The 27,532-nt window shown below is 37.3% G+C and overlaps 1 protein-coding gene across 4 annotated transcripts in view; it reads left to right on the plus strand.

The window, feature by feature from the left end:
- Positions 1-27,532, plus strand: part of kat6b (K(lysine) acetyltransferase 6B) — a 58,314-nt gene that overhangs the window by 18,549 nt on the left and 12,233 nt on the right. For 3 of the 4 annotated variants that reach the window (XM_052151670.1, XM_052151671.1, XM_052151672.1), the window contains exons 3-10: positions 19,628-19,736; positions 21,556-21,671; positions 21,860-21,941; positions 23,027-23,159; positions 23,705-24,615; positions 25,268-25,389; positions 26,942-27,042; positions 27,192-27,333. In XM_052151670.1, the coding sequence (XP_052007630.1) occupies positions 19,628-19,736; positions 21,556-21,671; positions 21,860-21,941; positions 23,027-23,159; positions 23,705-24,615; positions 25,268-25,389; positions 26,942-27,042; positions 27,192-27,333 (1,716 nt within the window). The remainder of the gene's footprint in view (positions 1-19,627; positions 19,737-21,555; positions 21,672-21,859; positions 21,942-23,026; positions 23,160-23,704; positions 24,616-25,267; positions 25,390-26,941; positions 27,043-27,191; positions 27,334-27,532) is intronic. The other variant, XM_052151674.1, reaches the window with a different exon arrangement.

Consider the following 27,532-nt stretch of genomic DNA (forward strand, 5'->3'; position numbering starts at 1 on the left):
CAATCAGTGATCTGCAGGATTTTTACATCACATTTAGTATCGGCTCGGCTCGCTTGGAACCTCGACCGAGGTGGTACTAAAAAAAAGTATCAGGTACCAGGTACTATCCACAGTGGAAAACCCCTAAAAAGTGAGCAGAGTTGAGTCGAGTTGTACCGTGGGAAAAGCCCCACAAGAGTGCTGTATGTCAAGCTATCAGGTCAGAGTGCCACAGATAATCACAGGTGTGCTAATTAGAGATGTCCTGGTCAAAATCGGACGATATTCATCTTAAATCTGCGATCGGCCGATCGTGCCTAGATTTAAGTCAGATCTTTTTTTGCAGCATGCAGGCAATCACACATACACTGCTCCTCTAATGAATGAGTGCTTTCTTAGCCCTTGAAGCATGACCGAATGGCCTATGGAGGGTGAGTTGTTGGCAATTCTAAGCATTCACGAATTGAAACTTTCAGACATGATGTAATTGAGATGAATATGCCCGTTTGTTTTTAAAAATGTGTAAGAATTACATGTGTATGAATATTAATTTGCCCATTTTCTAGAGTTGTTACGGTAGTTATTCGGACTTGTTGCACAGTGAACAGGAAGAGGATATAGAGGCCGCTAACAGGTTTAAAAACAAATTAAATAAAAAATAAACATGCAAATACATGATACATGACGTGAGTTGTGACGATCAGACGTTGTGTGGGGTGATAGAGACTGTTAGCAATCATGAGCGCTTTTAGCTTTACTCTCGTTAACATGAGCGTTCTCTATCAAAGACAAGCACTTTTCAGATGCTCTCAATATCTCATCATCAGTCACTCATCCCAATTTAAATCAGATTAATGTTTGTCACAATACCACTAATAATAAATATAACTGCTTAACCTTCAATAACAATACTGTGTCTTCATGCATTTGCTTAATAATGAGTGATTTGTGTTACAGCAAAACTCAAAGACAGTAAACAGACAATAGGTATTAATGATTTCTCACTGGAGCAGTTTTAGAGCATGTTATGAATATATATTTTTTTGTATCTCTGTGGTGTGTGATGCTTTCAGGGTTTTTACTGGTTGTCAGTGTTTCACAGTGGCATTTTGATATTGACAACAGAACTATTAATAACTGTTTCATTATTGTTGAACTTGGGCCTGTTCAAGTGTAACTGTTTATGCCACTTTTAAGTGGAATTGCAAAATTTTGATTTAGTTTTTATAGAATACATTTTTTGTTGTGACTATTCAAGTCAAGCAGTTTACACCATTTGTAAGTGTATGTAAGATTTCTATTCATCCATACAGAACACAGTGGATTAGTGATTTATTTTTGTACCTGAATATTAAAGTTAAAATAAGCTATTACACCATTCTAAGTAGAAGCTGCATTTTTAAGTGAGTTTTATATGCGAGTTAAATGCATTAAGCTGAAGACATCTTTTAGTTACTTTGTTTATTTGTAGCTCTTATCTAGGCAAATACAAGTATCGGATCGGGACTCTTTATCGGCCGATATTTAATTTAAATATCGGATCGGGGGCCAAAAAAGCTGATTGGGACATCCCTAGTGCTAATAGATAGACTCTACAGCATGATTTAGAGTGTGATATTGCTTTTATTTAACAGTTTAACGAATAATTAAATAAGTAGGGGAAAAACTAGGTACTGTCTAAACAAAAACACGTGTGTGTGTGTGGAACTGCTTTCTTACACCACAGGCTCTGCCTTTGCTAGTTCGAAAGATGCACTCATGCCTCCCTTACTTTTTCGAGAACCACACTTCAAAACTAATAACAAGTTATTGGAGAAACAAAGGCGTGTGTGTATGAGAGAGAGTAAATGACTGAGCCTAAGATTACCTTGTAGTGATGAAGAGTAATATTGCAGCTGTTAGTTTAACTTTACTCCTCAGTCAGGGGCGTCTCTAGGATTTAAAAACATCAGAGGCTGAGGCCAAAACATCAGGGGCTAGTATCCAGCCATAAGCAATGAATGCATAGAATTAAAAACTATGTACATTATATTTGGTTTCCCCATAGGAGGGGTGTTTCTAGACTTTTAGTCTTTCATTAATCACCTATGAATTAAAATTGTGTTCCCTTATTTTGTAGGGGATTTTTGCATGCTCCCCCGTCATACTTTTTTTTTAAAAGAACAGCACCAAAACATGTGATTTTAATGAGTTTGTGTGTAGCATTTCTACATTTTATTGTGTAGCTGAATGTAAATATGGGTTACAATGCCTCTCTAGACTTCGTATTCACTTGAACTCTGGTTAATATTGAATAATTGATTAAAACCACTTGACCCTGAACTCAGTAGCTAAAGTTTGTCACAATCGCCTTTCAAAAAAAGACCAAGTAGCTTGCTGTGAGGTTACCATGGTATTTTTATTTCAAATATATTATCTATATAATACTCTGGTATCTGAAGTCTTTTAATACTCTAGACTTATTTTACAGCATCTAAGGCCTTGTTCAGACTGCCACTAAAAATCAGATTTTTTGCATATCAAGATGAGATTTTGATAGTCTGGACATCAAAAAAACACAATAAATCCGATTTTTCAGAATTTGATTCAAACCACATCGGAAGGTGGTTTCAAATGCAATTGAAATTAGATTTGTTTTCAGATGCTTGTCAGTCCGGACTCTCTGACTGCTCAATTCAGATTTCAAATGGTCTTTTGCGTCACTCTTAACATGACACATAACGATGACATAAAAAATCAGTGACTGCAGCACGGAACATCACAATATTAACCAGTCGTCTCCGTCACTGAGTTTATCTTGTGTGATGGAGGAGTTCTGCACAACGCCTGGACATGGTGATTATTTGAAGAGCGAGTTTCAGAAAGCATCGTCATGTAGGTACCCCTATTTCATAACCAAATCAACCCATGCTGGTTCATTATGTCTGATCACGCAAATCTGATTTGATCACTTGCAATTAATAGTGCGGACAGTATGCCTGAAAAGATCTGATTTAAGAAAAAATCTGATTTGCCTGCTGTCTGAACATAGCCTATGCATCTGTATTATTTTGAATTTGACAGATTTTTTTTTTTAACTTTTAGGTGCTATATGAAATCAAACTAAATTTAAATAACACTGTATTTCTATGAGATTAGTTATGAGACTGTAATAAGTTTTCTGACTGTACCCCTTAGTGCACCACTTTACTGAGTTGGAACTGTGCAAGTGAAAGTTTTTCCTACTCCATATCATATATTATTTAGCTTTCATTAGGCTCTTAATGATTTAAGGAATCTTAAGGGATATTTGAAATCAAACAAGATATTTTCATAAAGAACATACATTACTCAGGAGGAAAACTGTGTCCCAATTTTTTCCACACATCTTGAATCCAGATTTTAAAGCACTTTTACTTTCCCTTATATTTAGGAGTGCATTGTCATAAGCATAGGTAAGACCATGGGTGGCTCCTTACAGTGGAGAGGAAGAAAGCACGGCTCACAATCCATATGTGCTCTAAACTTTACAAACAGCTTCAGGTAGATCGCGAAGTATGTATGTAAAATGTAAAATACCAAATAAGTAATACAGAAGCACTATCGTTGTGAAATAAGCAGAGCCCGAGCCGCCGCTCCGCTTAAGCAAAACTTGCTTGCCTAGCATCTTTAAAGGAAACACCCTGGTGTTACAACTTAAATGCAGTTATATTTAATGCATTATAGCTTGATTAAAGTTAAAATAATAAGGAAGCAGGTCATGTAAATAACTGCAAACTCTGAAACTGGCATTTCTCTGTGCGGTCCTCTCCTCTTCTATGAGTTGCGCGAAGTGTCCAGATCTAAAGGGGAGAGATTGAAACTTTACCCGGCTGATGCACACTCAGTTGCGGGTATGCTCACCTCTCGAGTGTGCACGCTTAATGCAGCTAGATTATAATGTGATAGCTTGTGACTTATTGAATCATAATATGATTTGTGTGTGCCTTTCTTATCGTGAAGGAAATTGGCAATACGCAGCTTTATTAAGAAGAGTTAAAGATGGATTGAAGTGAACAAAAAGGTGAGAGAGGAGTTTTCACCCCATTATACACTGCAACAAAATAAGTTTTTGATTTTGTTTTGCGATCTAGTTAAACCAAAGTTCTAAAGTGTCGAGCTTCTATTTTGGCGACATCCGCATGCAGAGTTTGTGTGTATAGGAGCGGAGTTCACATTTACAACAGCTGTATAATGTGTTTCTCATTTTAACATCATCTCCTCTATCCACAAATACCCGGTGTTATGGGGTTGTTTTATTTTATATTAAGTTGTAGCTGCCAAAAATATTTGTATTTACAAAATGATGCGCTAAGCGCATGCAAGCCAACAGAAACCGAACTCTGAACACATTGGTTTCTCTGAGCATGAGATGGAATTGTCGAGCACAGAACTACTGTAATCATGCACTAGCACAATACAGACAGGACAGAGTAGTCCATATAAACTTTGAAACAAGCAGACTATTATTTTAGTATTTAAATAAATCACAGTCCTTTTGTGGTTTAATATCGCTCATGGTAATTTTGTGATTTTTATTTTGATTAATTGTGCAGCCCTAGTAAAGGACTCAACTACAGAATTACTCAAATGCCCATCTCTACTCTTTCTAGCCTCATTCTGTTCCAAATCCACATGACTTTCTTTCCTCTATGAAACTCAAAAAGAAATGTTAGGCCTCAGCTATGTTAGTTGTCTAATTGGTCCTGAAACTGGTTATAATTTAGTGAATTTGTTACTTCACATTCCATGGATGACAAAGTGGTATATTGTTTTTTTAATGTTCATTTGCAACATCAGAGAGAACCTCTTGTATTTCCACATTGCACATCGCTGCCTCAACTTTCACAGCATGTTTTGCACACTATCACCTGTAGCACTTGTTCCCCAGCCCAGCCACTGCAGTCTTGTTTCATTGGCCTTTAATTCAGAGCACAGAACATTCTGTTATCAGCCTGTTGTTGATGCATGCTAGCTCCACTTAGTGGACAAAACAACTTAGAAGGATATGTTAAGGTGTTGCTGTTGTGATGTTGCCTTAAATAGAAGGATATTGTAAATTTAATGAGCTGACCATTTCAGGTACTTGCATCCCTCTGTGAAACTGACATGATTCAGAGCATCATGCTTTTGTTGGATTTGCCCGTTTTAAACAGGAATGCTTTGTCATCTGTGGAATGTTCCTTTGCAAACATTCCAGATCGCAATTGTCAGCAGGGTGTGTGTACTAGGGCTGAATGATTTGGACAAAAAATATAATTGAGATTATTTGGAAAAATATTGCATTGAGGTTTGAACTGCTATTATTATTATTAACATTAACCCCAAACTTATGTCATGGTCAAACATGCTCTACTGGCAATAGAAATACTGTTCAAATAAAGGGTGTTCACACTTGAGTCCTCTTAACCCTCTGGTGTCTGAGGGTATTTTGGGCCCTGGAGAACTTTTGACATGCCTTGACATTTGTGCTTTTTTCAATTGCTTAAACACATTAATGGCTTAAGTCTGATAACACTGTATTCAGCACAAACTGGGCTACAATAATATGTGAGCAACATGTGTTTACATGTTTGTATTTTTGAGAAAATAACATTTATGCATGGTTTTTGAAAAAACATTTTTTTTAAGTAATTGAAATAAGGCCATATAACACATACTAAACATTTGTCCACAAGACTTTTGAGAACTGGATCTTGTAGCCTAGAGTTTTTGCTACAAAATGATGTGAAAACCATCCTGATCACTCATTCATACAAAACAATATAGTAATTTAACATTTGTAAGACACTTTTAGTGTTAGAAAGGTTATATGCGAGGAGGCGTGAACTATAATGAATATCGATTGTATTTCACACCTGAGGAGATAAAGACCCCTCACCTGGGCCCATCAATGAGGGATGTGACAGAAAGAGAATGAATGTGAGGAGACTTAATGATCAAAATCAAGTTTTAAGTTAAAAGATGTAATCTGACTATATATTTTCTTTACATAAAGACTTTACTTAATTTTAGACCTACACTACCATTTAAAAGAAGTCTCTTCTGCTCACCAAGACTGCATTTATTTGATCCAAAACACAGTAAAAACAGTGATATTGTGAACTATTTTTACAATTTAAAAGAACAGTTTTCTATTTGAATATATTGTAAAATGCAATTTGTGATCAAAGCTGAATTTTCAGCATCATTACTGCAGTCTTCAGTGTCACATGATCCTTCAGAAATCATTATAATATGATGATTTTCTAATATGGGCATATTTAAAGAGCATTTTACTCATTTAAACTGAACACATATTTACAAGCACAAGCTTTGTTGATGATAATGAGGCAACAAACAATAGTTATATTGATATATGATATTTTGATATCAAATGGTCTTCACTCTTAACATGATACACAATGATGTGAAAAAAATATTTTGATATCATATTACATATCATATTTATATTATACAGCATACAATTTAAATGCCTGCTTTAGCCGAAACATCATTTAAATGTAACTAAAACTTGCCTATTAGGACATATTTCAAATTTCAATACTCTGAATCCTGGCTGACAAGTGTGGAAACAGTCCCACTAATAAAATATGTACATGTTTATATAAAATAGCATGTCAACTAATGAAAAAAGATCTGTAAAAACAGATTCACATCATCTTTATGCTGTATCTGTTAATGGTGTACCTGTTTTTGTCAACATTGGGATCGGGTCTCAACCCACTTTTCATCATCATTTTTGGAACCCAATAATAAGTTAAGTTAAAAGTATTTAATTAAATCACAGCCTTTTTGGTTGGCAGTTTTAATCGATTAGTTGTTCAGCCCTAGCAGTCACAAATTAGCACATATTTGTGCTCGCATTTAAGCAAGAATGTGCCCTAGTGATTATGCAAGTAGAGACGTAGAGTGTATGTTCTGGTATCAGTAAAGACCCATTCATTTATGATTGCCACTATACAGTGTTTAGTAGGCCAATTAACCTGTTTCATGTGATGTCGTCATGTTTGTGACCAGTATTCCATATACCTTCAGTGGGATGCACTGTGGGATGCGACAAAAGCAGGTGAAATTTTTGTTTCTATTTCTAAATCTTGAAAAAATTATACTGTTTTTAACTTAACCGAGCCAAAATGTTATTTTGTTTTTCAGTAGAGCTATATCTTTCAAGTGACACAACTTAATTTTGCCAAAGGCAAGCAGCTATGAAGGGGGACATTCGCGAACATTTAAACACATTTAAATCCATGATTCATCTCCGTATGCCACCGAGTTTGATGTGTGATGTGATGGTAAAACCCTTGTTGGTTTTTGCACATTTCAGACTTGTCATTTATCTGTAACATTATCGATTCTGAGAAAATTAAACTGGAAATGTATATAGGATGATGTTAAATTTATAATACCCAGACTGTATATATACACTAGTGTTAGTCAATAAACCACACATCATAAAATTATGAAGCACATACTTTATTAACATCACCACTACAATGTAAACATATTAGTCTTATACATTAAAATGCATTGGTTACTTTTTGTGTATTATTCATGATTTAAACGCAGCTCTTACGTTCATACAGACAGGATCATCACAGACGTAGACGGAGATGAATCATGGATTTAAATGTGTTTAAATGTTCGTGAAACTCAAATTTGGCAATATTTGACTACTTCAGACCTGTGTACATATTTCCTGTGATGTTTTATATAATTTCACAGGTGGTTTTACATTGACTGCCATTGCCTCATTCCACTGATAAAAATGGCTGCTACAAGGAAAATGGGACATCACTGAAACTGGAATTTGTTGTAACATGAGCTATTTAAAATACAGGGTTTCGAATATGTGATATTAGTTCTAGTTTTGATGGATAAACAGTTGTTGCTTAGTTGGATTTGTATGATGCTTAAGTAGTCCACATAATCACTGTTTGGCTGCATATACAAAATGTGTCCCAACGTTATTTATTTATGAGGGCTGAAAGGCATAGTGCACCAAAAGTGAAATTGAAAAATAAATAAATATATTTAATGACCCTCGTGTTGTTCCAAAGCGGTGTAACTGACATCTGTCAACACAAAAAGGGATGTTGAGAAGAATGTTATTCATAATCACCATTTAATTTCATTGTATCAAAATGCAAAGTGATATAAGGCTAAAATTCAGCTTAACATGTACTTTTATTCCACCGATTAATCAAATGCATATGGGTCTATGATGACAATTTAATTTCTGTTCCTTGAAAAATAAATTCATTTTAGGATCTGCCAACTTACTAACTAAATGTCAGGCAAACCAGGCTTTTCAGGTAGCTATGCTTTAAAAATTCCTCCTTGTGTACACAAATGGGCATAACTGTTACGTATATAAAGTAAATGAGTGTTTAGTTTTTTTTCCTGTGGAGAAAAAAATTCAGCAAGAGGCAGTGGAATTCAATTTATGGGTAATGTTATTGAATGTGTCGTGTAGAGCTGCAGCAGAGGGTTTATTTATATTTTTATCAGACTGCAGTGCCTTTGCTTTTTCCCTCATGTGTATGAATACAGATATATTATTTGGAGGCAATTGAGGTAAAGCATTATATGCGTGGTGGGATTTTTGTTGTGAATTGCGATAACGTTGCCCTCGAGGAGAGGAACCCTTTAGAGGCAATGAGCACACAATTTTTTTTTTTTAGCTCTAACCGACTCGTCATTTGTATGAAGATGTATGTATCATTCAGGGACCATCGATAGACCTTTTTCACCATCTGGGTTTTGGAACACGGAAGTAAAAGATTGCAGGGTAAACTTCGACAGCATTGAATGAAAGACCATGGCAAATCTTCTTTTCACTTACCCATTTGCTCCAACTGCATTCGAAAAAATCCTCTATTACTTATAAAGGATTTTTCAGAAGAGGATAAAAATAGAGAGCTGTGGATTACGACTGTCAGATGAGAGAAAATGCCAAATTTACTTGCATTCTCTCAGCAGCTGTACAAGAAACCCCCTTGCAGCTGTGGTAACTAATCTTTTTTAAATTATTCCAGGGTAATATAACACAAAACATGATGTTATACATTTACATTCAATATTTAAAGGTGTAGTACGTAAGATTCAGAAACCCTTGTTATTAATGACACTTTTGGCCGTTAAGTGAACTGCAGCCAGCTACCTGTTGCTCTCGTGCACACACTCCATAGGGATGCAAGCGAGCATCGACCAAAACAATGGCATAACGTACAAAGAGACTTAATGTGATTCACCGGCATCATGCTAACAGATGAGGTAGCATAATTAAAATTACACAGTTATGATTGTTTTACTACAAACTTTGAGACTGTATGTTATATTTGACTCTCCAGTGCTGGAACAGGGCTAAAACAACGTGTGGATATAGGTCTGGCTATGCGAGCCTGTAGTTATAGTAATTAATTTTCTTTGCATGATACATTGACTGCATTTATACGATAGCCTATGTCGGCGTTAGCTAGCTAGCCAGATTTATCAATAGCTGTTACATTACGCTTATGGGCATTCGTTTCATGTGTTAGTGTAGGTTACCTTGCTGAATAATTACAGATTAGCATTGTTAATGTCAGTTACAGTGAATCAGCATACCTGACTTTTAGTATAAAGCGAAGATCATTGAAATTATGTGGAAGTTATGAAGCAAGGTAGCTTGCAATTCAGCATTAGCAGGTAAGATCAAGTTAGCTAAAATTACACAGATCAATCCTTATGGCACTATATTTCACATGCTTTGCAGTTATGTAAGCTTACTTGTCCAATAAGAAGAATGCCAATTCAGGGGCGGTTTTGATCCCCAAAACCGAACGAAGTTCCCTCCAGGAATCAAATGCTCTAACGATGTTCACTCTAGTTTTCACTTGACCATGGTCAGATGGGATTCAGCAGATCATTTTTTTTTATTTGGCATAATTTGGTTTATGTTGGAGTCTGTGTTTTGCTGGGTGGGGGTCAGCCGTTTGCTGGATTCCATCTTTAAGACAACGTTACCTAGTGTTGTAGACAGCTGTCGCTGTTAAATAGCGGAAGAGAAGCACTGAGAAAAGGCTCTCGGGAGTGTGCATAAATGTCATATACTTAGGATTTTCCCAGCAAAAGCGACCCACTCCCTTTGCATAAAAATCAGTCTACAGGCTTTAATAGGCAACCTAGGAAGTCTGGGAAGAGCTAATTTTTTAAGTTGCATTACAACATTGGCATTGGCAAAAACAAATTGCTAATATAAAAAGGTTTGCTAGATTTATGCTGCTAAATATGGTAGAAACGCATCATCACAGTCTGTGAAAAAGGTCTATTGGAGCCTTTCAATTGGCACTTAAATGAAAACTTGCAATGTTTATGAATAACCCATCTGCAAATTGATGGTCTGCCAAAATGGTTAATAGGCTAGGGATTGATTGCCTGTTGCATAAAACAATTAGTCTAGCTTTACTCTCAACAGGTTTCTCACTAGAACAGACACTCAATATTTATCAACACAGCACAGTGGGGAGCTCAGCCTGAGTGGTTCTCTTGAGATGGTACAGAGAACATACCCACTAGATGTAGTTTTACTCCATCTTCTAATGCCCCATCACCATCCCCCGACGGATCACTCTGTCTCTTGCTGACTATGCTTTTGGGAGGGAGTTGAGCCGAATTGCTCGCTTGTTTACTCTCAAGTTCTTCTGATTCCTCTTCTCAGGAGACAGGTTTGTTTTTGCAACTGTCTGATGCTGAATTTAAAGGGATAGTATTACAAAAAAATCACCTTCATGTTATTCCAAACCTGTATGACTGACTTTATTCTGTGGAACACTAAAGGAGATGTTGGGCAGAAATACAGTAATGCAGTTGTTGTGTGAGGCCCTGGCCTGAATAGTCTTAGACAACCCATGCTGAGATTTAGATGCAACTGTTTGGAGACATGAGGGTGGCAGACTTTTCTGTCAGATTCCATGTAACCCTTTTCTGATCTCCACTACATGAATCTTGCATGCCATAGGCTTTTGTGGGAGGAAAGATACAGTCTTATCTTCAAGAGCCATTTACTGAGCCTGTTCAGTTTCTTGTAATCTTTGTTTGGCATCAGCACCTTGCATTACTCTCATTCAGAGGGCACTGGCTACACCTCTCACAGTTGTATAACATCCCATTGCCAATATTTACACAGGCTTAGCATTGTGTATCACAGTATTCAGTGGTATTGTAATGCAGTGTGCTGTGACGCACAGATTTCAGGGCACATCCTGCTGGACATCCTTCCTAGTAGTAGTTATGTACCATTACAGTAGTCAAAGGAGACATTTTTGTATAATTTTCTGTTTGTGTCGTCTTGTCTTTTGGCATTTGCATCTGATCTTCAGAGTTCATGGATAGCTGACCACACTAGTACCCACTATTTAATTCTTTGGCTTGGGGTATTTATTTATTGGTGTACGCAGTTTTATACTTGAGTACTCTTTTAGCTGGTTTAGAATGTTGTGCATTTAAACATAAATGTGCATTTCCAATTTGACCATCTGATGTAATGATAATTCACTTTTTTCATATCTTTACATCTGGCTCTGTTGTATCTGTGCATTATAAATAGCTGGCTCCCTGGGTCTATAAACACCTGTTTGATGCCTGATATTTAAAGGATGCTAATCAAAACACATGCCAGGTTCCTGTACCTTCCAATCTGCTGCACTCTGTATGTCCCTCGTGTTGTGTGTAAAATAGTTGCTGTGCTGGTGTTGCACATCTTTTATTATCTTAGCGCGTGCGTGCGTGCGTGTGGGTATACATACACTACCCTTCGAAGGTTTGGGGTCACTTGCCTGAAATGTTTCTCATGATCTTAAAAACATTTTGATCTGAATATGCTTAAATGTGTGAAATTTGTTTTGTAGACAAAAATATAATTGTGCCACTATATTAATTCATTTAATTCCAAAACTAAAATTTTATCAAAATAAAAATGGATGACTTGGACAAAATAATAAAGAAAAGCAGCCACTAAGTGCCCTGCATATAGATGGGAACTCCTTCAATACAGTTTAAAAAGCATCCCAGGGTGATACCTCAAGAAGTTTGTTGAGAAAATGCCAAAAGTGCATTACTGCAAAATCTAGGCAAAGCATGGCCACTTTGAAGATGCTAAAATATTACATAGTTTTGATATATTTGGGATTTACAAAAATTTTTCCATTACTGTTATTACATAGTTGTGATGACTTTATTCTAAAATGTGAAAAATAAATTATAATAATTAATAAAGAAAGAATGAGTAAGTGACCCTAAACTTTTGAACAGTAATGTATATTTTAGGGGTGTAAAAATGCGTTGATGCATCAATCTGACAAATACATATTGGATACATTGATTACAGAATTTAACAGTCGACTGACATTAATATATTAATTCCCAATTTGATATATGTGTGTAACAATCCATCGATCTGGATCAATGCAACAATCCAATAACCAACGATCCAATGTTATCTATAAAACATAGATATCGATATACAATTTTTTTAAAGATGTATCTTTATTTTAATACTCTCCTGGCAGCCACTTTTGTACGTATTTCCGTCAGGCGATGAAGCAACCGTATTACATTAATTTGACTGAGTGCTAAATATGCTTTTCATGTGGGACAAAGATGCAAAGATGCAGTTTGAAGCCAAACTGTGCACTGCTATCCCTGCAGCGTGTGCACAAATTTATATTTTGGTTGCATTTGAGGGCAAGAAAATTTCATTTATTGTTTAAAATAGGCACATAATATTGGAATATCAATCGCAAGCCCCTGAATCAAATCGTATCACGGCAGACTTGAAGAGAATCGATTCAAGTTCGTATCGTGATGAAACGTCCGATTTACTCCCCTAATGTGATACAGATTCCATCTCAGATTACATGAGTCTTACCACAACAGATATGGAGCATGCAGAATTTTAAGTGAATAAGGTACACTTTTAATTTAAGTTTATGCTGTCAAGTTCAGCTTTTCTGTGTAATTGTTTGCTTTCACTGAATTATTGGTGCTTTCTTCCCTGATTACAATATATGATGATAATATTGATAATTATTTTGATTATTATTACTATTGTTTTTAATAATAATTATAATTAAATATAATTGCTTTTATGTCTACAAAAATAGTTTAACCATGAATAAAACGTACCCATCCGAAATATGTGATTGGTTGGCAGACATTTGTGTTGTATGAAGTCAATCACTCATTCACTGTGCACTATATAGCAAATGGGTAGTGATTTCGGACTCTTCTGTAGGAAACAAACCAGTTAAAAGCGAAAAGCTTTTCGATTTAAATTTACAGATTCTTTTCCATTGAAATTGAATAAGAAACTCTGTTTCTGTTATTTTCGGGGATACATAAACAGAATAGAGCACTGATCTATATATATAATTATATATTATAGTTATATATATATAGATCAGTGGAATAGAGGCCCTCTGCCATTCTGTGTTCTGCCTTTTTGTTTTAATTAAAATTACTGTTGCATATTTAAGCTTTTTGAAAGATGCTAGCTAAGTTCATTACTTGACTGTTGTTTTGCATCTAATAGTTTTCTAAAACTTTACATTATTTGGATAATTGTTAATAAAATCTGTAAAATTAGATTTTTACTGAACTGAATGGAGTAATATTTAATATAGTTTTAATATATTTTTTGTCCAATTTTGGTGTGTTACTTTCAATAAAAGTGTGATTTTATTTTATTGGTTTGTAGTTTTTCAATTCAGATTAATTAAATTCATGAAATTAATGAAAAAGTATAATATTAATACAATTATACACAAAAAAAAAAAATAGGTTAAAAAAAAAGTTAATTTCGGTTTTCGGCCAAGTGCATCCTGGATTTTCGGTTTCGGCCCAGAATTTTAATTTCGGTGCATCCCTAATAGAGGTCGACCGATTAATCGGCCGACCGATTAATCGGCCGGCCGATTTTTTTGCATTTTTTACATAATCGGCATCGGCCAATTTCCACGCATATCAAGCCGATTATTAGGCAGGCGCATCTGTGGGCAGCCTAGTGTTGTTGTGGAACACGTGTTCGACGCACACTGCCCCTAGAGTCATTTTCCAGCAGAGTGAGCAGACCTCATCCAGTGACTAAGGAAGGAGCTAAGTTCCTTGGAGAAAACAGTAAGGGTTAAATTTGTATAACTTCTTTAGATTTAATTAAAAACTTTTGATATGTTACTGCCAACTTTAAGAAAAAAACGTCACAAATGCGATAGTTGACGTGACGTTCGGCTACTTTGGATATTGATAGCGTAGTTGAAGTTGCATTATCACAGCAGAAGGGTTGCTATCATGTCACAATAAGTAAGCAAGAATTTTGCAATTACAGACAGTGAATCTGAGACTTTTATTTGTTCTGTTTGTGTGTCTTATATTTGAGAGGGTTGTCACTCAATGCAGATAAATAAGTAATAAAAATATACCAACGCAGTATAGGCTATTGAAGGACTGGCTTTGGTAAGCTCGGACGTTATCGGTTCTGCTGTCGGTACTGGAGAAATTAAGAAAATACATTCTTTATTGCTATAAAGAGAAAGTTATTTTATCTCGCCAGCCATTTCTATGTATAATAATATGAAACCATTTGTCTGTGATGCAATTTAGCTATTCGCAGTCAGAGAGAGAGAGAGAGAACTCGCTCACGCGGTGCCACAGCGAGCACAAAACGAGCCCTGCTTAATGAGTGACAGAACTAAACATTCAGACATAGCCTGGTTTAGATCTGTGATTATTAGTCTGATTTTATTTTAGATTTCGCCTTCCAAAGATTATAAAAAGAATATTTATACATAAGCCGCATTCTGTCTAGCACAACTTCCTTCCCTTCACAGCGGTGCACTGACATTTCTCCCTAAAACTGAAACTTAACGTCAGAATCAGCACGATCGGTGATTGTTGTAAAATGCTACTGTTGCTAAATTGCGGGACGCGTTTAATAATAAAAAGAGCGCAAGAGTTACCGTTCCCAAGGCGCGCAGCTCCAAACACACCACAGAAGAGACAAGCAAAGTATAGACTACTTTGGGTTTCATGTGTGCGTCTAAACGATCAACTATACACAAAAATATGTCAAAACGACCGGCTTGGAGATTCACTTAAACACAGTTTATGTCTTAAATGGACGTAGTTATGGAAATAGTTGGGGAGAAAATATGCTGCATCAGGAGCCTATTAGATCTGAACTCGGTCTTAAAGGGGAAGCTGTCTATTAAACATGTGACGATTGAGCCATTACTGCGAATCAAACAACAAAAGGCAAAGAGAAAATCACTTACAGCTCTTGAATGAATAACTTCTGCATTAATAAGCATTAATCTATCTATGATAAACTATGCAGTGTTATTTTACAATTGATTACTTTATTAGATTTCTTTTTAGACCACACCTGAACAGTAATGTTAGTAGACCTTCCTGAAATAAATTTTATATATATATATATATATATATATATATATATATATATATATATATATATATATATATATATATATATATATATATATATATATAAATAACAAAAAGAACCATTAAGAATACCGTTAAAGTACCAGATCGATAAGCAGTATCGGTAAGATAGTAATACCATTAAAACCTTAACGATACCCATCCCTAGTTATGCCTGTGCTTCTCTTGGATGCTCTGAATATTGGATTACGTGTCTGGATTGCCCCTTAATTAAAGCTGCATTTGGATCTCAACCTTCCTGTCTCGGAGCAGTTCGTAACACCTGCTTTGTTTATTTAATATATTTGTTATACATTATTTATACAATATGTTTTTACATTATACATTTTTAATTTTAAGTGTACAAGTGCAGATTGGTCAAGTGTTCAGTAAATGTATTTGTTGAGAAATGTTGTCTATCTTAAGTAATTATTTGTGTTACATTTTATCTTTCAAATAAAAGGTTCAAATAAGAGGTTAAAAACAAGCACATATCGGCCAAAATAAATCGGCTGCATTAATCGGCCATCGGCCGACCCGAATTTCAAAAGATCGGCATCGGCCTGAAAAAACCAATATCGGTCGACCTCTAATCCCTAATTAAAACTTACACTCACCTAAAGGATTATTAGGAACACCATACTAATACTGTGTTTGACCCCATTTCGCCTTCAGAACTGCCTTAATTCTACGTGGCATTGATTCAACAAGGTGCTGAAAGCATTCTTTAGAAATGTTGACCCATATTGATAGGATAGCATCTTGCAGTTGATGGAGATTTGTGGGATGCACATCCAGGGCACGAAGCTCCCGTTCCACCACATCCCAAAGATGCTCTATTGGGTTGAGATCTGGTGACTGTGGGGGCCATTTTAGTACAGTGAACTCCTTGTCATGTTCAAGAAACCAGTTTGAAATTATTCGAGCTTTGTGACATGGCGCATTATCCTGCTGGAAGTAGCCATCAGAGGATGGGTAAATTGGCAATTGGCACTAAGGGGCCTAAAGTGTGCCAAGAAAACATCCCCCACACCATTACACCACCACCACCAGCCTGCACAGTGGTAAAAAGGCATGATGGATCCATGTTCTAAATTCTGACTCTACCATCTGAATGTCTCAACAGAAATCGAGACTCATCAGACCAGGCAACATTTTTCCAGTCTTCAACGGTCCAATTTTGGTGAGCTTTTGCAAATTGTAGCCTCTTTTTCCTATTTGTAGTGGAGTGAGTGGTACCCAGTGGGGTCTTCTGCTGTTGTAACCCATCCGCCTCAAGGTTGTGCGTGTTGTGGCTTCACAAATGCTTTGCTGCATACCTCGATTTTAACGAGTGGTTATTTCAGGCAAAGTTGCTCTTCTATCAGCTTGAATCAGTCAGCCCATTCTCCTCTGACCTCTAACATCAACAAGGCATTTTCGCCCACAGGACTGCCGCATACTGGATGTTTTTCCCTTTTCACACCATTCTTTGTAAACCCTAGAAATGGTTGTGCGTGTAAATCCCAGTAACTGAGCAGATTGTGAAATACATAGACCGGCCCGTCTGGCGGCACCAACAACCATGCCATGCTCAAAATTGCTTAAATCACCTTTCTTTCCCATTCTGACATTCAGTTTGGAGTTCAGGAGATTGTCTTGACCAGGACCACACCCCTAAATGCATTGAAGCAACTGCCATGTGATCGGTTGATTAGATAATTGCATTAATGAGAAATTGAACAGGTGTTCCTAATAATCCTTTAGGTGAGTGTATACCATGTACTATCTACTGATATGCAGATTGAATATCTTCTAAAGATTTAATTCACAAAGCTTACAAAACTTGTGAAAATCCAGCAGTTTCATAGAAATTTCCACATGCAAGGTATTGTTTTAAAATACAGTTGTTGTTACTATTATTAGTATTAGCTATTAATTTTGTATTAAGTCTTTTTGTGAGAATGTGATTCCTAATGCGCGCATACCATCCATGGTGACTGGATTACTTTTTGCACTGTTCCATTTATAATTTAACCATTTCTTCATGTATATGGGATGACCAAACAGAAACTAGGAGAAGCTGTTGTCTACCATCTAAAAACATATATTTTTATTAAATATAAAATGTTAAAGTTTTGTATGTGAGTAAATATTCTTGCTCTCTAGATATGGGCTAATGGACAGTTTTTAAATTAATGAACCTGCTTTATACATAATCCTTGTCTAGCTGCACATAATCCATTTTATTATTTGTGCAATGTTTTATGATACGTGAATCTATCAAGCTTATTGCACATCTGTTTATGTGTGTTTGCATAAAATCATTGTTGCATCAGACATTGTTATTCTTTTTTCATATCGAATCTATAATGCATGTAACATTTCATATTATTTTGTGTTTATATATGCAGCCACAGACAAAAGACAAACTTCCTATATATTCCTAAATGCATTGGTGACTGCTCAAGTCTGGTGCATTTCTGTGCTGGATATGAAGGAATAGTTCACCCAAAAAAGAAAACTCTGATCATTTACTCACTCTTATGCCATCCCAGATAGGCCTGCAACTAATGATTATTTTGATTATCGACTAATCGAATGATTATTAGAACGATTATTCGACTATTTGGGCAATTATTTCAACGATTAATCAATAGCTCTTAACAGATTGTTCAGCTTGTGCCCCGACATAAAAGGTTGTATTAAATGTGCTTGCTAACAATAAAGAGGACAAATCATCTAAAGAAAAAAACTATAAAGAAAGCAAATATTTTTAAGTTTAATTCGGTAAAAAATTAACTGCAAAAAATCCTATTCTTATCAAGTGTTTTTGTCTTGTTTTCCATTTAAAATGGTCTAAAAAATCATTAAATCAAGATACATTTACTTGAGAAGCACTATATAAGATGCTTTAAAGATGTGCTGCCGGGGTGTTTCCTTTAAAGACGCTCGACACTCTAGTTTTGCTTAAAGATTTGTGGCTCTTCTTATTCCACAGCAAGACTGCTTCTGTATTTACTTAGTTTGTATTTTTGTATAATTCCCTCGTACTTTTCGATCTACATCACCTGAAGCTGTTTGAAAAATTTGGAGTGCGGCTGTTTTCTTTCTCTCCTCAGTCTGGCGTGAGCTGCAGTCCTACTCTCGTACGCCATCATTAGTTTCATATGATCTCATGTTACGATAAATGTCATTAAACAACTATTCAACAATTAAAATTTTGTCTACAATTTTTATTGTTGACTTTGTTGATAACGTCAACTAATCATTTCAGTCCTAATCCCAGATATGTATAACTACCCAGATGTGTATTTTTTAGAAGAATAGCACCACTCTGTTGGTCCATACAATGCAAGTAAATGGTGGCCAGAAATTTGAAGCTCCAAAAAGCACAAAGGCTGCATAAAAGTAATTCATAAGGCTTCAGTGGATAAATATATATCTTCTGAAGCGATATTATAGGTGTTTGTGAGAAACAGATCAATAATTTAGATTTTTTACTATAAATTCTCACTCCTGCCCAAAAGAATGCAAATCGCCAGAAACAAATGAAGAATGTGAGTAAACAATAGAGATTGGTGGTAAAAAATAAAAATATTGATCTGTTTCTCACCCACACCTATCATAATGCTTCTGAAGATATGGATTGAACCACCTGAGTCATATTGATTAGTTTTGCTGCATATATATGCTTTTTGGACCTTCAAGTTCTGGCCACCATTCACTTGCATTGTATGGACCTATAAAGCAGAGATATTCTTCTAAAATTCTTCTTTTGTTTTCTGCACAAGAAGGAAAGTCATGCATATCTGGGATGGTCTAAGGGTGAGTAAATGATGATAGATTTTTCTTTTTTGTCTAAACTATCCCTTTAAAAGCACTTGGTAAAAAGAAAATAATTATTAATCGCTTCAAAAATCTAGTCAAATCAAATCGTGACCATATTGAGACACTGCACTTATTTTGTCACATGGTGTGCAAGTGTGTTGCAGCAGTCTTCTCCGCTTTTAATCATCTTGTCAGACATCTCAACTTTGTAAACGGTTCCAATCTGCCAGCTGCTTTGATGTAGGATTTGAAAGAAATGTTGCTTTCATAATGCTTGAATGTAACTAAAATGTACCCAACAACAAAAATTTATGTTTTTGCCTTTTCCCTCTTTCTCTAGCCACGTGCTGATCCCATACCCATATGCAGCTTCTGTTTGGGCACAAAGGAGTCCAATCGAGACAAGAGCCCAGAGGAACTGCTGTCCTGTGCCGACTGTGGGAGCAGCGGTAAGACCTGTATTTGAACTCTCAGCCTGACCCGTGCCCATTTATGGACAGTGCATCTTTTGACCGTGTGTGCCAACTGGCCAAAAGTTATCATCATGCTAAGAATGTTATTGGTTGTTACTAAATTGTGACTCAGACTTCTTAAATAACCGCTCATCAAAATCAAATCAAATATCGTGTTTGACTAACTGTAAACAATAGTGGGAATGACACATTCATGGTTATGCCATATTTGGTCAAAAATAATATTATATCTATTTGGTCGACAAGGATGTTTAAATACAACCTTTGTCTTTTTTTTATGAAAGAATTATTTTTGTTGCCTAGATAAATACAGAGAGAGATTGTTCAGTAGTACAGTATTTTTTCAACCAGGGACAGTGTATGTCATGTACATCACATTATCATGTGATTGCGTAGATTCCAGAATGGAGTGAGTCAGAGTCAATGAAAGAGACGTGTAGGCTTATGAGACTGCACAGGAAATGTCTTGACAGATGATAAGATGGGGAGAAAGACAGTCATAGATAAATATTGCCAGAAATACCCAACTACTTAAATAAAATTTATTAAAACTGTTATACCTTTAAATTAAACATTTAAATGGATAAGGCGAATATCTATGTGATTTTGGGATGCTATTCTGTACATTTAAAAAAACAAAATCTCTTTTAATGGTTCTTGCATAAAATGGTGAAAATAACATTCACTATATTCCTCAGTTACCACTTATAAAATGTGCTAGTGTCAAACCCAGCTAGGAGGGAAAGACTAGTGGAAATGGACTGATTTGTCAATAAATCCCCCCTGATGAGGGCTTTCCCAGGTTTTTATGATATCATCTGCATGAACATCTGTGTGCTATGGAGGCTGTTGCCACCTTTCATGTATGTAGGTGTTTTGTGTGAAGGTTATTTTGTTTCGGAACACTTTTTTCATGTTGATATTTAAAAATTGTGTCAAAATATCACTTGGATGCTGGAGGGATTTGTTTTAAATGAATAGATTGTTGCATCTATTGAATAAAAGTAATGGCAGAAGGGCCTGAATCAATCACTGATTGATTCAGGCTGAAAGGCATGCAGTTTATAATATGTGATTGTCCTGCTTCATGTTCGCATGCTCGTTTCTTTTGCTCTCTTTATTTTTTTCCCCACCTCCAGACAGAATTGTTCCTGTTAAATTACCTGCTCTTATGTCGTAATTTGTTTTGTACAATGATTTTGAAATGCCACAAGGAATTATTCTCCTGGTGACATATTTAATGCTGAGTATGACTTAACAACAAGGAGGTGGTTTTCATTAAGTGTTCATGAAAGTATAGAAAATGTGCTCCCACTGTAAACCGCAGCTGGTTCACAGCCCAAAGGGACAGGAGTGCACGATTTTACATGACTATAACGGATCGACTGCCATTACGGTGTACGCATGTACCGTTTCTGCCTCGTTAAGATCAAATTATCTTTAATTAGCTGCTCAGAAGTGTTTGATAATTCTTTGCTTTAAGACAGACATTTTGGAAAGTCTTCACGCATGGTTCTTTGCATTGTTGATGCCATGTGTAAATATTTAACTGATCCACGGTCGGGGAATCTTTCATTTGTTTCGTTTTGACATACTTGAGAATGTTCTCTCTCGCCGCTTGATTAAGTCTCTGTTAACATTTATCCTGTAATGTTTCAGCAAGGGCTTTTGTGCTTTCCTGCCAATGTTAAAGGATTAGGTAATGTCGCTCTTTCTAATTGAGCGTGTTCTGAAGACTGAAGGAATCAGTATACTCTCCTTAAAGTCTGTTTTTCTTCCAAATTTCTGCTCAAAGGCCATCCATCATGTCTGAAGTTCTCCGCTGATTTGACTGGGAATGTCAAGGCTCTGCGGTGGCAATGCATTGAATGCAAAACATGCAGTTCCTGTCAGATTCAGGGGAAGAATGCTGTAAGTTATTTTCAAATTGATGGCCTTGACCCAGTTCCTGCTCACTGCCACTTTGTCATCTTCTCTAGTGCCAGGATTCTGACAGTTTTACTGCAGTATGTTGTTTGCCTGTGTTGTATGCTTATGGTGTATATTGCGTCTAATTTTTTGGCATGTTTTGACATGTTTTTCTGTATGTTTGGATTCAGGATGAGATGCTCTTCTGTGACTCCTGTGACAGGGGTTTCCATATGGAGTGTTGTGACCCACCGCTCTCCAGAATGCCAAAAGGTACATTAGGCCTTAGTTAGCCTGTATTTTTGTGTGGACTTTTCTATTCTCAAGGTGAAGCTGTTTAAATTTGCCATTACGCAAAGGGCTCTAGTTACATAATAGTAAGATGACATGTACCTTGCGTCCTGCGTTGTTTAGTAGGTGTGTCCCTCTCTCTCACTCTTTCCAGTCTGTCTTTCTTGTTTTTAATGATTTTGCCTCTGGCTTGCAAATGACTGTGCTTGTCCTTTTTAGTTAATGGCACTTCATGTGAAATTGGCAAGTTAGTGCCAGGAGCAGCATTATAAAGTGTTCAGATAGAGCAGAAAATGTTTATTTCACTTAATTTTACAAAAACCTTTTGTACTGTATATCTGACTGCTGGAGGGAGCTGTTATCTGCCATGAGAAATTCCACCAATTTTTGTTGGTGAACAAAATAAAATGCCAAACTAAAACACACACATACTGTATACTAAGAAGGATATATAGATGGATACATGTCAAATCATGAGTATCAATTATAATGCATGACCTCTATGGGCCTCCATATCTTTAGAAATTTTACATTTCTGTTGTGGTCGCTATGAACTTAAATTATCTGTATGTATTGTTGTAAGATAAGGGTCCTTACCTCACAAAACATTTCCAAGATTTTAGAATGGCTTCAGTCTATAATGAAAATAAATGCTAATGGACTCGCTGACTGATCCTATTGATTGCAATAGTGTTTTGTCATTTTAACTTTTGGCAAAGCATTCAGTCGTCACATATGTCAAAGATGAAAAGGCTAATCGCTCAATTCGTGTTTGTTACCTTGCCCTCTACAGGGGATTAGTAGGCTGAAGCCATCAGGAAAGAGTACCCCACACAACTACAAATGCATTTATTCACTGTGTCCTTGTTTGACAGTTACCTGTTGAAAGCTTGTTTTCCTTTGCTCTGTTCCTTTTCTTCTAAAGAAAGTGGAAATGAATGGAAAGGCAAGCACTACAAAGGAATTTTTGAAAGTGTTACGTCTGCAGACATGATGAACCAGCTCTCAAATGCTTTTCTTTTTCTGTCTCTCACTCTCTTTATTTTTCCCCCCTGGACCTCCCCCAGGAATGTGGATCTGCCAAGTATGCAGGCCAAAAGAGCAGGAGGAAAAACGGTTGCTACACAAGACAGCAGCCCAGATCAAAAGGCGATATGCAAAGCCAGGAAGGCCAAGAAAAAATCTAGCACATCCAGCAATGTACGATAACTCATTTAATCCATATTTTCTTTATCTTGTTCGTTATGCTTTAGGCTTAAGCTTAAAGATATTATATCAGTACATGTTACTTAAACCATAAATGTTCTTTTTTTTTGATGCCCTACTCTGATTTTTGTCCTTTTACAACCTTGGCCGTTTTTTACTGCTGAGAACTGTATGTAGGTTTTCATACCCTCTCATCCAAAGTTTTAAAATTAGCATGGCTGCTACACTGTACTTTTAGCCCAGGGCATTCTTTTGAAGTCTATTTTTACCATCTTGCTGTGTAGTAAATCGGAATGCTGTCAGGCGGACTGGGTGAGTCTGGGGCAGTAAGCTTTTAAATGAGAAAGACTTGTGGGGATTACATTCCACCTAAAGGCTTGATGATCACTGATAGACACGGTGGAATGTGTTGTTGGAGCTGTGAAATCAGGCTCTTGAATCAAGGCTTATGCTTTTCATTAGTAGCAGTGAAGATGTTCAAACAGATTGCCATTTGTTTGTGTGACGTTTTTTAAATGAACCATCTTGTGCTTTTATAGGTCTGACAGTGGTGGTCCAGGATCCGTTGAGCTGTCTGACAAAGAACGGCATGGTAGGGGTTCAATAAGCACTTTCTGTACCCCTCCCTCATCAAGCACCTTTATACCCACCACAGATGACAGAAGTCCCACTGACCCCCTCACATCCACACCCACCTTCACCACGTTGCCCCCATTCAACAAGAAAACCAAAGGTCTCATTGACGGGCTTTCCAAATTTTTCACGCCATCGCCCTTGGGTCGACGGTTACGCGCAGAGGTGTCGGGCTCCACAAATCAGCACAGGCAGAGGAAACGTGGCTATCGGAAACGGCGGTTTGAACCCCATTCAAGCTCCACGGCACCAGGTGTGAGGTTAAATGCCCCATCTAGCGTTCTCCTTACCCCCTCCCCTTCGCAAGGACACAGCCCCATCTCACTGAACCCCACCCAGTCATCCTCACCCTCTTCTGCCCATTCCCCGCACAGCTCCTCCTCCCAGTCTAGCGGCCCCTCCCTCAGCAGCCTCCCAGGCAACAACCAGCTGAAGGGACTCTTTGATGGACTGTCTCACATCTTTACCACTCAGGGACAGTCCCGACAAAAGGGACTCCCCAGTTACGCACCACCCAAGCGTGCACGGCGCACCCAGGACACTTCCACCTCACCCAAAACATCCCTACAGCTTGAAGGAAAAAAGCCTGTAAAGGGTTTCATGAGTAAATTAGCATCCCTGTCCAATTCATCTTCAGGATGGCCACCCAAACGGGGCCGACCATTTAAGTCGGCACTCCATTTCAAACGAACTCCCTTCTTGAGAAAGCACAAACTGCTAGGCAGGTTTAGGTTTAAGGCCTCCCCGCAGAGGGAGCACACCACACCAGGGAAGGGCAGATTGGCAGATGGAAGAGTTAAACCTGACCTTAACCATGGTAAGCACAGGGGCCTGAACTTCCAAACAGCCAGCCAGCTTTTCCATCTAAAATCTTTTTACTCATCTTCCTCATTTTTAGAAACAAAATAACATGGATTTTTCTTTTAAACTAATACTACATCTCTGCTTTTTCATTTTTCACTTTTTTCTTCAATGTTTTAATTCTAAAGCCACTAAATCCTTCAAGTATTTAGATTTACTCTCTGCTCAAGTCCTCATGCTGATCACACCTGCCTCTCAAACCGAAGTGATTGATGCTTTTCCCCTTTAGTAACAAGCACTTTAATGTAAAGTGTTTGCATTTCAAATGACCCTTGCTCCTGGTTTGGTTTCCTCTCAACCTCTGCACAAATGTTGTATTTGTTTAGAGGTGACTGTTGCCTAGAAACAAACTGTGATGTGCGGTTAGAGGTTTGAGGTTAGTGTGTTGGCCAGCAATGTTGATATGAGCCTTTCCTATCTGCTGCCCTTCCATGACTCTAGTGATTTGCATGCTGTGTATATTCTAGCAGTTGTGATTTTGAATGCCATGTTATTAAGGGTGAAGTTAGTGCTCGCTTATATTTGGTTTGGATTTTAAAGTGTCAGATTTGGTTTGTTGTCTGTTGTAAACATCAATATCTAAAGTTCTATTCTCTGGACTTTTGCAGCTTTTACAGCAGAGAGATGCTCAAGAAGAGAGCCACATGAAGGAAGGATGACGTTACTAATTGACCACGTGGCTGATGAAGATCTGAAATTGTTCAGACACATCAAGGAGCTTACAGCAAAGGTGGGGAGAGATTGAGAAACAAATATTCTCCTCTGGATACATTAATTAGTGCTGCTGGCTAAGGAAAACCCCTTAGCATTAATCTTCAGTACATAATCCATCCTGCACCATTTGTGCTTGTGATGTGTCAAATTATGTGGTTTGTTGGGGGAGAGGAGTGCTATTGCTTTTCTGTAATTTGTATTTTTACCTGATGGACAATAAAACTACAAAATCGCATAGACTTACATAGACCCTAGCCATATCCAGGAACCAGAATGTTATTAACCCTGTTTGCATGCACTAAACATAACAGTATATTCCAGGTTTTTTTTTTGCAGAAAGTGGTGTTCTGGGGGGCCTCTGTAGTTAAGCAAGTAAAGATGCTGATTACCACACCTGGAGTCGCCATCCAAGGCATGCTGAGTGACTCCAGTCATGCTTCCTAAGCAACCAATTGGCCCGGTTGCTAGGGTGGGTAGAGTCACGTTGGGTTAACCTCCTCGTGGTTGCTATAATGTGGTTCTCACTCATGGTGGGGCGTATGATAAGTTGTGCACGCTAGGTTTCCGTGGTAACGCGCTCAACAAGCCATGTGATAAGATTCGTGGATTGACGGTCTAAGTTGCGGAGGCAACTTAGATTTGTCCTTCGCCACCCGGATTGAGGCGAGTCACTATGCGCATTGGGCATTCCAAATTGCCCAATTCCCCCCCAATGTAATGTAAACACGTGTAGTATGTGGCTATGTTAACACATTAATGTCATTCTCACAGTTTTTGAAGAGAGCGCATGTTCGTGAAACAGACTAACAGGATAACTAATGTCACAGGATGGAACACCGGAAAGAATTCGGAAAATTTGTATATACAGTTGGAAAAGTGCATACAACAAAAACTGTACCCATTTATACACACCAATGTACAATATCGACTGTCTATCACATTTGCTTATATGTGCTTGTGCATTGGGGGAATACCAAAGTTTTACGAAAGTTGGAAAACCCACTATTGCAGTGCAATTCCCCTGCAGGACCCGATGGAAATATAAGGAAACAAACACAGCAAAAACTCTGCAAATAAAGTGAAGCAATAGGGCTTAAAATAGCAAAGTCTTCCTCGGATGCCATGTTTGTTATTTACACAATCGTTGCGGGGAAATTACGTTGCTTTGGATAAAGCTGCTTACTGACCCAGATGCATTTATATGGGAGTAAAGAGTACGCTGCTTATACGGTGCATGTAAACGGGAACGTTGTCTTCTCGCATTACGCCTCTTATGCGCAATAACCCGCTTTCTCGTGTCCATGTAATCGTAGTCATAGAGAGCTCTATTGACTTGCTCTGGGCCAGTAAGCAACCAACTAGCACACACTCAGAAAACCTGAGCAATAACATAGCAATCACAACACCCTACAGACTGTGTAGCAATCTTCTAGCAACCAGCCAGAAGACACTAGCAAATACAAATCAACATGTTAACAGCCACAAAAAACACCAAAGCATTCTCTTCAGAAAATGTTTAAAGTTTCAATAAAATTCTGTTTATCTCTTGTGATTTGTTTCAAAAACAGAAATCTGGTGGCGATCAAGGACAATCCCCTCCCTTGATTGAGTTTGGGAAATATGAAATACAAACCTGGTATTCCTCACCCTACCCTACAGAATACTTGAGGTAATCTGAACTGCTGTTAGAAACCTTGTTGAATTAAATTTTCACAATATACAGCCTAAAGCGAATACAAACTAGAGTGTGATTTAAAGATTCTCCCTGGTGTTGCTATTCATCCCACAGTTTTAATTAATTGCTGCTTGCTTCCTCAGATTACCAAAGCTTTATCTGTGCGAATTCTGCTTAAAATACATGAAAAGCCTGGACATTCTGCAGAGGCATTCAAAGAAATGTGGGTGGTTTCACCCGCCTGCTAATGAGATCTACAGGAAGGGTAACCTCTCTGTGTTTGAGGTCAGTTCTTTCTCCTAAGTCTTTATTCACAACTTCATCTGCATCCTAGTTTTATCTAATCTGCATTTGCAATGAGGACAAGAGGGGCATGTTCAGAGATTAAAGACTATAAAGCACCAAACCCCTCAGAAGACACATTACACGATCATGGATGAGAACTGGTCCTCCATGAATAAATCATGTCAGACTAAGCCAGTTC

Source organism: Xyrauchen texanus, chromosome 20, assembly GCF_025860055.1.
Source record: "Xyrauchen texanus isolate HMW12.3.18 chromosome 20, RBS_HiC_50CHRs, whole genome shotgun sequence".
Lineage (NCBI taxonomy): Eukaryota > Metazoa > Chordata > Actinopteri > Cypriniformes > Catostomidae > Xyrauchen > Xyrauchen texanus.